We start from the raw sequence: 13,033 nt of genomic DNA on the forward strand, positions 1-13,033 counted from the left end.
GAAAGACCGTCAGTAACGCGAGACAACACAGATGGTGAAAGATCAGGATTAGATAATATTATATCCTGATGGTAAACATTCAATGTAAAAGGTGTTAAACCCGTCCAGGTTGATTTATGTGCGGTTGCATGAAGCACCTGGATTGGTTAAGGAGGGAGGAGGCCGGGTATGTGTCTAGAGCACTGTTAGACCATGTAATGTATCATTATACCACCTGTACTTTCTGTAGATCACTAGTACCACAAACTAGTGTAACTGCCTTTATAAAAGCTACTTCAGCTAATAAACATCACTGCTTCAAGATCCTGCTGTGATTCCTGTGACCTACAGATCAATCTAATCCGTTATCCGGTTGTTCTGAGGATGGCACCCAGTGTCTAGTACCAACGCTCTGCCCGCTACCTGCAGCTCTGGTCACTGTGATAGGCCAGGGGGAACCATCCACAGCACCCTGATCTGATGGTAAGAGGTCAGGGGTACCAGTCCAGGTGCCTAGTGAGGGGGTACCCCAGCAGCGAGAGTTACCCAGAAGGAGACAAGTGGTGGCAGCAGGCCCCTCCTACTGCGGTTAGAGGGGCGCAATTTGGGATAAATAAAGAGGACGGTGGCAACACAACAGACAGGGTGACATAGGAGATCCATCCTGCCATATTCCTGAAGGATGAAGCGTAGGGCTGGTAACCAGGTCACTAGTACATTGTCAGCCAATAGAGCACGTTTATGATGTGTGTTGCCAATGATCATACAAGCTTATATCTAATCTGACATTCATGTTACAAATATATTTATTAATCAGTTGTGAATTCTTTGTTAAAAGCAAATTTATTAAAGCAATGTATGTGTTACCCTCAGTGTCCACTAGCTGTGGGGACTGTTCTAGTAATGATAAAATAACACATTATAGTAATACATTAAAAATCACTTTATACAGCATTGTCTAATTTAGTGAGCAGATTATTTTGGGGACAATCACCCAATTACAACCATTACTGTGTACAATGAGGAGAACAGCACTGGCAACTGTTACATATTCTGCACCCAGTACACAAATTCAATGTATCAGCCACTATTACTGGAGGAAACTCACCTGTTCCCTCAAGCTTCCGTCACTTAAGAATGGCTTCTGGGGCAGAAACATAACACCGTGAGGCCCAAAGGGAGTGTAAAGAGAAATCCGACCTAAGGAGATAAATCACCTTGTGAGAAAAATCCAGAGGGAGGAAGAATATGAGGAAACAACAAACGGGCAGGGTCAAAAGCGGGGAGGGGTCACCAAACAATGGGTGGGCACATGAGATCACAATATGGGGTAGTGAAAGGAAGAATTAGAATTTAGTGAAGTAGAAAAAGGGTAAATGGCGCAAAGGAGACTGGTGGGGGCAGTGACGTGGAGGAGGCCGGAGGGGATAAGGGGGGGCAGTGACGTGGAGGAGGCCGGAGGGGATAAGGGGGGGGCAGTGACGTGGAGGAGGCCGGAGGGGATAAGGTAGGGGGGGGGCAGTGACGTGGAGGAGGCCGGAGGGGATAAGGGGGGGGCAGTGACGTGGAGGAAGCCGGAGGGGATAAGGGGGGGGGGGGGGGGCAGTGACATGGAGGAGGCCGGAGGGGATAAGGGGGGGGGCAGTGACGTGGAGGAGGCCGGAGGGGATAAGGGGCGTGGGGGGACAGTGACGTGGAGGAGGCCGGAGGGGATAAGTGGGGGGGGGGGGGGGCAGTGACGTGGAGGAGGCCGGAGGGGATAAGTGGGGGGGGGGGGCAGTGACGTGGAGGAGGCCGGAGGGGATAAGTGGGGGGGGGGGGGCAGTGACGTGGAGGAGGCCGGAGGGGATAAGGGGGGGGGGGGCAGTGACGTGGAGGAGGCCGGAGGGGATAAGTGGGGGGGGGGGCAGTGACGTGGAGGAGGCCGGAGGGGATAAGTGGGGGGGGGGGGGGCAGTGACGTGGAGGAGGCCGGAGGGGATAAGGGGGGGGGGCAGTGACGTGGAGGAGGCCGGAGGGGATAAGTGGGGGGGGGGGAGGCAGTGACGTGGAGGAGGCCGGAGGGGATAAGGGGGGGGCAGTGACGTGGAGGAGGCCGGAGGGGATAAGTGGGGGGGGGGGCAGTGACGTGGAGGAGGCCGGAGGGGATAAGTGGGGGGGGGGCAGTGACGTGGAGGAGGCCTGAGGGAATAAGGGAGGGCAGTGACGTGGAGGAGGCCTGAAGGGATAAGGGGGGGCAGTGACGTGGAGGAGGCCGGAGGGGATAAGGGGGGTGGGGGGGGCAGTGACGTGGAGGAGGCCGGAGGGGATAATGTAGGGGGGGGGGCAGTGACGTGGAGGAGGCCGGAGGGGATAAGGGGGGGGGGCAGTGACGTGGAGGAGGCCGGAGGGGATAAGGGGCGTGGGGGGACAGTGACGTGGAGGAGGCCGGAGGGGATAAGTGGGGGGGGGGGGCAGTGACGTGGAGGAGGCCGGAGGGGATAAGTGTGTGGGGGGGGGCAGTGACGTGGAGGAGGCCGGAGGGGATAAGGGGGGGGGGCAGTGACGTGGAGGAGGCCGGAGGGGATACGGGGGGGGGGGGGGGGCAGTGACGTGGAGGAGGCCTGAGGGAATAAGGGAGGGCAGTGACGTGGAGGAGGCCGGAGGGGATAAGGGGGGGCAGTGACGTGGAGGAGGCCGGAGGGGATAAGGTAGGGGGGGGCAGTGACGTGGAGGAGGCCGGAGGGGATAAGGTAGGGGGGGGGGCATTGACGTGGAGGAGGCCGGAGGGGATAAGTGGGGGGGGGGGGGGGCAGTGACGTGGAGGGAGTCGGGGATGTGAAGGGGGCCAGGGAAAGGGATGGAGCTTACAGAAAAGTATTATGTTTTGGTGATATTTATTGGATGTTATGTGAACTACACAAAGCACTTTTCCAACAAGCAGCTTCACTTTTTATATTGATGTCAGGCACAGCACCATCCCTGGTAATGTAAGTGCTCTGACCCTTAAGCGGAAGAAGGAGAAAAATCATCCACTGGGGGACAGGAAATACAGGATAGGAACACGCAGATTACATGTGTGTAAGTCATACCACGCTTGGTCTTCCACAGCCCGGCTAAAACACGGAGAATGGAGGACTTCCCGCTGCCAGTCTCTCCTGTGATCAGAAGGTTGCTGCCCTCACTTAGGTGCACACTCAGGTCCCGTACAAGTGTGCACTCTGACCCCGGGGCTGTAATAGTCACATTGTCCAGGACAAACACTGCATTGCAGGACTTTGTCTGATCCTCAGTGGACCTGTCCATAAAAGACCAGAAACCGACTGATTCATAGGGCTCAGATGAGGATCCCAATTTGGAAGAGACAGAGTGAAAAAAAACAATGTCTGTATTCTTACACTTCATCCTCCGGCTCTGGAAACGAGTTCTTCTCAAACTCTTTGTGTCCCCGTATGAGATCCATCATCACCTCCTCCAGCTCAGCAATGCTGCGAATAGACTGGTAAGTACCACAATCCCCGTCCACCAGAGCCACCCTCCCCGACCACAACACTCACCGGTGGGTGTATCCGGCCACGTCACAGAGACTGCTGGACAGGTCGATGATCTGACTGAAGCAGCTGATCAGGTAAATGGAAACAAAAGCATTCTGAGGGGCAAAAATCCGGGGGTCAGACGGAGACCTTCACAGTGGAGATAGTAGAGGGGTCGGGGTAAGTTGTTCTGTGATCATAGGGTGTGAAGAAATTATAGGAGGAAGTATAATCACCTTACTAATCAGTTCACTGAGTTCAGCTGAGCTCAAGTCCCTGTAGACTCCAGTAAAGATTGGGACAGCAATGACGATATAACTCAGAACACCACCCAGATAATCAAAAGTGTTTGTTCCGACTGTCAAATAGAGACAACGTTTCAGTAAGTGATACAAACCTCAAATATCAAACAGGCCGGCACCTCCCGCCAGATTATACTCACGATATAACCATAGTTCTTGGTACATCAACTCCTTCTGCGCAACAATAAGATCCTGCAGCTGGCGCTCACTTCTCGCGAGTTCCACTGCGCCCGCCCTTCAGAAAATAAGATAAAATGGAAGTAATTCCAGAAATATATGGATTAGTTAATAAAGGAAACAAGATGCAATTTTTCTCTTTCTAGGACGTTCCCACACGTAGTGTTGTGATTTGAATGGTGGTTTATCTTTCCCTAAACTTGTCTCATTACTACAACACCATCTAATGCTCCTCTCTCGTGGTATACGGATGATATTCACACCTGGCGAACGCTGCAGCTTCTGCATTTACGCGGATCTGTACGTGCTTGAACCTGCAGGAGAGAAAAGTCACATTCTAATACCGGGCAAAACATAATCTAGTGCGCAGCAAAGGCCATGGTCAGATGGCTGATCTATGTGTGTGTGACACTGTCCAGCACCTACATAATACCCCCTGATACCTACTACTGTAAGACATCCGGTGTCAGGAGATAGAGATATTGGTCACATTGCTCCCAACATATGGCTGAATATACTCACCGGAAATCTCCCTCAAGCTTCTCCTGCTGGACCAGTTTGGGGATTACGGGACCCATCAGAAGTTTGTTCAGTAAAGATCCAATGACAAAGTATCCGAAGATGGATACTGGACCCATCCATCCCGTGCTGCAGGAGGAACAATGTAAGAGATATATGGATACACCTGTAATCACTGACAAATTCAGTGTATACATAAAATCACCACATAGGAGTAATACAGACAAGTACACCGATAGGTGTAATACACTGACCTGACAGTACACTGATAGGAGTAATACACTGACCTGACAGTACACCGATAGGAGTAATACACTGACCTGACAGTACACTGATAGGAGTAATACACTGACCTGACAGTACACTGACCTGACAGTACACTGACCTGACAATACACTGACCTGACAATACACTGATAGGTGTAATACACTGACCTGACAGTACACTGATAGGAGTAATACACTGACCTGACAGTACACTGATAGGAGTAATACACTGACCTGACAGTACACTGACCTGACAGTACACTGATAAGAGTAATACACTGACCTGACAGTACACTGATAGGTGTAATACACTGACCTGACAGTACACTGATAGGAGTAATACACTGACCTGACAGTACACTGATAGGAGTAATACACTGACCTGACAGTACACTGATAGGTGTAATACACTGACCTGACAGTACACTGATAGGTGTAATACACTGACCTGACAGTACACTGATAGGAGTAATACACTGACCTGACAGTACACCAATAGGAGTAATACACTGACCTGACAGTACACTGACCTGACAGTACACTGATAAGAGTAATACACTGACCTGACAGTACACTGATAGGTGTAATACACTGACCTGACAGTACACTGATAGGAGTAATACACTGACCTGACAGTACACTGATAGGAGTAATACACTGACCTGACAGTACACTGATAGGTGTAATACACTGACCTGACAGTACACTGATAGGTGTAATACACTGACCTGACAGTACACTGATAGGAGTAATACACTGACCTGACAGTACACTGATAGGAGTAATACACTGACCTGACAGTACACTGATAGGAGTAATACACTGACCTGACAGTACACTGACCTGACAGTACACTGACCTGACAATACACTGACCTGACAATACACTGACCTGACAATACACTGATAGGTGTAATACACTGACCTGACAGTACACTGATAGGAGTAATACACTGACCTGACAGTACACTGATAGGAGTAATACACTGACCTGACAGTACACTGACCTGACAGTACACTGATAGGAGTAATACACTGACCTCACAGTACACCGATAGGTGTAATACACTGACCTGACAGTACACCGATAGGAGTAATACACTGACCTGACAGTACACTGATAGGAGTAATACACTGACCTGACAGTACACTGATAGGTGTAATACACTGACCTGACAGTACACTGATAGGAGTAATACACTGACCTGACAGTACACTGATAGGTGTAATACACTGACCTGACAGTACACTGATAGGAGTAATACACTGACCTGACAGTACACTGATAGGTGTAATACACTGACCTGACAGTACACTGATAGGAGTAATACACTGACCTGACAGTACACTGATAGGTGTAATACACTGACCTGACAGTACACCGATAGGTGTAATACACTGACCTGACAGTACACTGATAGGTGTAATACACTGACCTGACAGTACACTGATAGGAGTAATACACTGACCTGACAGTACACTGATAGGTGTAATACACTGACCCGACAGTACACTGATAGGAGTAATACACTTACCCGACAGTACACTGATAGGTGTAATACACTGACCTGACAGTACACTAATAGGTGTAATACACTGACCTGACAGTACACCGATAGGAGTAATACACTGACCTGACAGTACACTGATAGGAGTAATACACTGACCTGACAGTACACTGATAGGTGTAATACACTGACCTGACAGTACACTGATAGGAGTAATACACTGACCTGACAGTACACTGATAGGAGTAATACACTGACCTGACAGTACACTGATAGGAGTAATACACTGACCTGACAGTACACTGATAGGTGTAATACACTGACCTTACAGTACACTGATAGGTGTAATACACTGACCTGACAGTACACTGATAGGAGTAATACACTGACCTGACAAAACACTGATAGGTGTAATACACTGACCTGACAGTACACTGATAGGTGTAATACACTGACCTGACAGTACACCGATAGGTGTAATACACTGACCTGACAGTACACCGATAGGTGTAATACACTGACCTGACAGTACACCGGTAGGTGTAATACACTGACCTGACAGTACACCGATAGGTGTAATACACTGACCTGACAGTACACCGATAGGAGTAATACACTGACCTGACAGTACACTGATAGGTGTAATACACTGACCTGACAGTACACTGACCTGACAGTACACTGATAGGTGTAATACACTGACCTGACAGTACACTGATAGGAGTAATACACTGACCTGACAGTACACCGATAGGAGTAATACACTGACCTGACAGTACACTGATAGGTGTAATACACTGACCTGACAGTACACCGATAGGTGTAATACAATGACCTGACAGTACACCGATAGGAGTAATACAATGACCTGACAGTACACTGATAGGAGTAATACACTGACCTGACAGTACACTGATAGGTGTAATACACTGACCTGACAGTACACTGATAGGTGTAATACACTGACCTAACAGTACACTGATAGGTGTAATACACTGACCTGACAGTACACTGATAGGTGTAATACACTGACCTGACAGTACACTGATAGGTGTAATACACTGACCTGACAGTACACTGATAGGAGTAATACACTGACCTGACAGTACACTGATAGGAGTATTACACTGACCTGACAGTACACTGATAGGAGTAATACACTGACCTGACAGTACACTGACCTGACAGTACACTGATAGGAGTAATACACTGACCTGACAGTACACTGATAGGTGTAATACACTGACCTGACAGTACACTGATAGGTGTAATACACTGACCTGACAGTACACTGATAGGAGTAATACACTGACCTGACAGTACACTGATAGGAGTATTACACTGACCTGACAGTACACTGATAGGAGTAATACACTGACCTGACAGTACACTGATAGGTGTAATACACTGACCTGACAGTACACCGATAGGAGTAATACACTGACCTGACAGTACACTGATAGGTGTAATACACTGACCTGACAGTACACTGATAGGTGTAATACACTGACCTGACAGTACACTGATAGGAGTAATACACTGACCTGACAGTACACTGATAGGAGTATTACACTGACCTGACAGTACACTGATAGGAGTAATACACTGACCTGACAGTACACTGATAGGTGTAATACACTGACCTGACAGTACACTGATAGGAGTAATACACTGACCTGACAGTACACTGATAGGAGTAATACACTGACCTGACAGTACACTGATAGGTGTAATACACTGACCTGACAGTACACTGATAGGAGTAATACACTGACCTGACAGTACACTGATAGGAGTAATACACTGACCTGACAGTACACTGATAGGAGTAATACACTGACCTGACAGTACACTGATAGGAGTAATACACTGACCTGACAGTACACTGATAGGTGTAATACACTGACCTGACAGTACACTGACCTGACAGTACACTGATAGGAGTAATACACTGACCTGACAGTACACTGATAGGTGTAATACACTGACCTGACAGTACACTGATAGGAGTATTACACTGACCTGACAGTACACTGATAGGAGTATTACACTGACCTGACAGTACACTGATAGGAGTAATACACTGACCTGACAGTACACTGATAGGTGTAATACACTGACCTGACAGTACACTGATAGGAGTAATACACTGACCTGACAGTACACTGATAGGAGTAATACACTGACCTGACAGTACACTGATAGGTGTAATACACTGACCTGACAGTACACTGATAGGAGTAATACACTGACCTGACAGTACACTGATAGGTGTAATACACTGACCTGACAGTACACTGACCTGACAGTACACTGATAGGAGTAATACACTGACCTGACAGTACACTGATAGGTGTAATACACTGACCTGACAGTACACTGATAGGAGTAATACACTGACCTGACAGTACACTGATAGGAGTAATACACTGACCTGACAGTACACTGATAGGAGTAATACACTGACCTGACAGTACACTGATAGGAGTAATACACTGACCTGACAGTACACTGATAGGAGTAATACACTGACCTGACAGTACACTGATAGGAGTAATACACTGACCTGACAGTACACCGATAGGTGTAATACACTGACCTGACAGTACACCGATAGGAGTAATACACTGACCTGACAGTACACCGATAGGTGTAATACACTGACCTGACAGTACACCGATAGGAGTAATACACTGACCTGACAGTACACTGATAGGTGTAATACACTGACCTGACAGTACACTGATAGGTGTAATACACTGACCTGACAGTACACTGATAGGAGTAATACACTGACCTGACAGTACACTGATAGGAGTAATACACTGACCTGACAGTACACTGATAGGAGTAATACACTGACCTGACAGTACACTGATAGGAGTAATACACTGACCTGACAGTACACTGATAGGTGTAATACACTGACCTGACAGTACACTGACCTGACAGTACACTGATAGGAGTAATACACTGACCTGACAGTACACTGATAGGTGTAATACACTGACCTGACAGTACACTGATAGGTGTAATACACTGACCTGACAGTACACTGATAGGTGTAATACACTGACCTGACAGTACACTGATAGGAGTATTACACTGACCTGACAGTACACTGATAGGAGTATTACACTGACCTGACAGTACACTGATAGGAGTAATACACTGACCTGACAGTACACTGATAGGTGTAATACACTGACCTGACAGTACACTGATAGGAGTAATACACTGACCTGACAGTACACTGATAGGAGTAATACACTGACCTGACAGTACACTGATAGGTGTAATACACTGACCTGACAGTACACTGATAGGAGTAATACACTGACCTGACAGTACACTGACCTGACAGTACACTGATAGGAGTAATACACTGACCTGACAGTACACCGATAGGTGTAATACACTGACCTGACAGTACACTGATAGGTGTAATACACTGACCTGACAGTACACTGATAGGTGTAATACACTGACCTGACAGTACACTGACCTGACAGTACACTGACCTGACAGTACACTGACCTGACAGTACACTGACCTGACAGTACACTGATAGGAGTAATACACTGACCTGACAGTACACTGATAGGTGTAATACACTGACCTGACAGTACACTGATAGGAGTAATACACTGACCTGACAGTACACTGATAGGAGTAATACACTGACCTGACAGTACACTGATAGGTGTAATACACTGACCTGACAGTACACTGATAGGAGTAATACACTGACCTGACAGTACACTGACCTGACAGTACACTGATAGGAGTAATACACTGACCTGACAGTACACCGATAGGTGTAATACACTGACCTGACAGTACACTGATAGGTGTAATACACTGACCTGACAGTACACTGATAGGTGTAATACACTGACCTGACAGTACACTGACCTGACAGTACACTGATAGGAGTAATACACTGACCTGACAGTACACTGATAGGTGTAATACACTGACCTGACAGTACACTGATAGGAGTATTACACTGACCTGACAGTACACTGATAGGAGTATTACACTGACCTGACAGTACACTGATAGGAGTATTACACTGACCTGACAGTACACTGATAGGAGTAATACACTGACCTGACAGTACACTGATAGGTGTAATACACTGACCTGACAGTACACTGATAGGAGTAATACACTGACCTGACAGTACACTGATAGGAGTAATACACTGACCTGACAGTACACTGATAGGTGTAATACACTGACCTGACAGTACACTGATAGGAGTAATACACTGACCTGACAGTACACTGATAGGTGTAATACACTGACCTGACAGTACACTGACCTGACAGTACACTGACCTGACAGTACACTGATAGGAGTAATACACTGACCTGACAGTACACTGATAGGTGTAATACACTGACCTGACAGTACACTGATAGGAGTAATACACTGACCTGACAGTACACTGATAGGTGTAATACACTGACCTGACAGTACACTGACCTGACAGTACACTGATGGGAGTAATACACTGACCTGACAGTACACTGATAGGTGTAATACACTGACCTGACAGTACACTGATAGGAGTAATACACTGACCTGACAGTACACTGATAGGAGTAATACACTGACCTGACAGTACACTGATAGGAGTAATACACTGACCTGACAGTACACTGATAGGAGTAATACACTGACCTGACAGTACACTGATAGGAGTAATACACTGACCTGACAGTACACTGATAGGTGTAATACACTGACCTGACAGTACACTGATAGGTGTAATACACTGACCTGACAGTACACTGATAGGTGTAATACACTGACCTGACAGTACACTGATAGGTGTAATACACTGACCTGACAGTACACTGACCTGACAGTACACTGATAGGTGTAATACACTGACCTGACAGTACACTGACCTGACAGTACACTGATAGGTGTAATACACTGACCTGACAGTACACCGATAGGAGTAATACACTGACCTGACAGTACACTGATAGGTGTAATACACTGACCTGACAGTACACTGATAGGTGTAATACACTGACCTGACAGTACACTGATAGGTGTAATACACTGACCTGACAGTACACTGATAGGTGTAATACACTGACCTGACAGTACACTGATAGGAGTAATACACTGACCTGACAGTACACTGATAGGTGTAATACACTGACCTGACAGTACACTGATAGGAGTAATACACTGACCTGACAGTACACTGATAGGAGTAATACACTGACCTGACAGTACACTGATAGGTGTAATACACTGACCTGACAGTACACCGATAGGTGTAATACACTGACCTGACAGTACACTGATAGGAGTAATACACTGACCTGACAGTACACTGATAGGTGTAATACACTGACCTGACAGTACACCGATAGGTGTAATACACTGACCTGACAGTACACTGATAGGAGTAATACACTGACCTGACAGTACACTGATAGGTGTAATACACTGACCTGACAGTACACCGATAGGAGTAATACACTGACCTGACAGTACACCGATAGGTGTAATACACTGACCTGACAGTACACCGATAGGAGTAATACACTGACCTGACAGTACACCGATAGGTGTAATACACTGACCTGACAGTACACTGATAGGAGTAATACACTGACCTGACAGTACACTGATAGGTGTAATACACTGACCTGACAGTACACTGATAGGAGTAATACACTGACCTGACAGTACACTGATAGGAGTAATACACTGACCTGACAGTACACTGATAGGTGTAATACACTGACCTGACAGTACACTGATAGGAGTATTACACTGACCTGACAGTACACTGATAGGTGTAATACACTGACCTGACAGTACACTGATAGGTGTAATACACTGACCTGACAGTACACTGATAGGAGTAATACACTGACCTGACAGTACACTGATAGGTGTAATACACTGACCTGACAGTACACTGATAGGTGTAATACACTGACCTGACAGTACACTGATAGGTGTAATACACTGACCTGACAGTACACTGACCTGACAGTACACTGATAGGTGTAATACACTGACCTGACAGTACACTGATAGGAGTAATACACTGACCTGACAGTACACTGATAGGTGTAATACACTGACCTGACAGTACACTGACCTGACAGTACACTGATAGGAGTAATACACTGACTTGACAGTACACTGACCTGACAGTACACTGATAGGAGTAATACACTGACCTGACAGTACACTGATAGGTGTAATACACTGACCTGACAGTACACTGACCTGACAGTACACTGATAGGAGTAATACACTGACCTGACAGTACACTGATAGGTGTAATACACTGACCTGACAGTACACTGATAGGAGTAATACACTGACCTGACAGTACACTGATAGGAGTAATACACTGACCTGACAGTACACTGATAGGAGTAATACACTGACCTGACAGTACACCGATAGGTGTAATACACTGACCTGACAGTACACCGATAGGTGTAATACACTGACCTGACAGTACACTGATAGGAGTAATACACTGACCTGACAGTACACTGATAGGTGTAATACACTGACCTGACAGTACACTAGTAGGTGTAATACACTGACCTGACAGTACACTGATAGGAGTAATACACTGACCTGACAGTACACTGATAGGTGTAATACACTGACCTGACAGTACACTGATAGGAGTAATACACTGACCTGACAGTACACCGATAGGAGTAATACACTGACCTGACAGTACACTGATAGGTGTAATACACTGACCTGATAG

General features: G+C 46.7%; 1 protein-coding gene across 5 annotated transcripts in view; it reads right to left on the reverse strand.

Moving 5' to 3' along the window:
* Positions 1 to 13,033, reverse strand: part of ABCD4 (ATP binding cassette subfamily D member 4) — a 33,331-nt gene that overhangs the window by 11,725 nt on the left and 8,573 nt on the right. For 4 of the 5 annotated variants that reach the window (XM_075194582.1, XM_075194580.1, XM_075194584.1 and 1 more), the window contains 8 exons: positions 4,492 to 4,617; positions 4,233 to 4,283; positions 3,933 to 4,027; positions 3,727 to 3,848; positions 3,515 to 3,606; positions 3,356 to 3,445; positions 3,050 to 3,255; positions 1,088 to 1,179 (listed from right to left, as the gene is read on the reverse strand). In XM_075194582.1, the coding sequence (XP_075050683.1) occupies positions 1,088 to 1,179; positions 3,050 to 3,255; positions 3,356 to 3,445; positions 3,515 to 3,606; positions 3,727 to 3,848; positions 3,933 to 4,027; positions 4,233 to 4,283; positions 4,492 to 4,617 (874 nt within the window). The remainder of the gene's footprint in view (positions 1 to 1,087; positions 1,180 to 3,049; positions 3,256 to 3,355; positions 3,446 to 3,514; positions 3,607 to 3,726; positions 3,849 to 3,932; positions 4,028 to 4,232; positions 4,284 to 4,491; positions 4,618 to 13,033) is intronic. The other variant, XM_075194581.1, reaches the window with a different exon arrangement.

The sequence above is a fragment of the Mixophyes fleayi genome, unplaced genomic scaffold, assembly GCF_038048845.1.
Source record: "Mixophyes fleayi isolate aMixFle1 unplaced genomic scaffold, aMixFle1.hap1 Scaffold_65, whole genome shotgun sequence".
Classification (NCBI taxonomy): Eukaryota; Metazoa; Chordata; class Amphibia; order Anura; family Limnodynastidae; genus Mixophyes; species Mixophyes fleayi.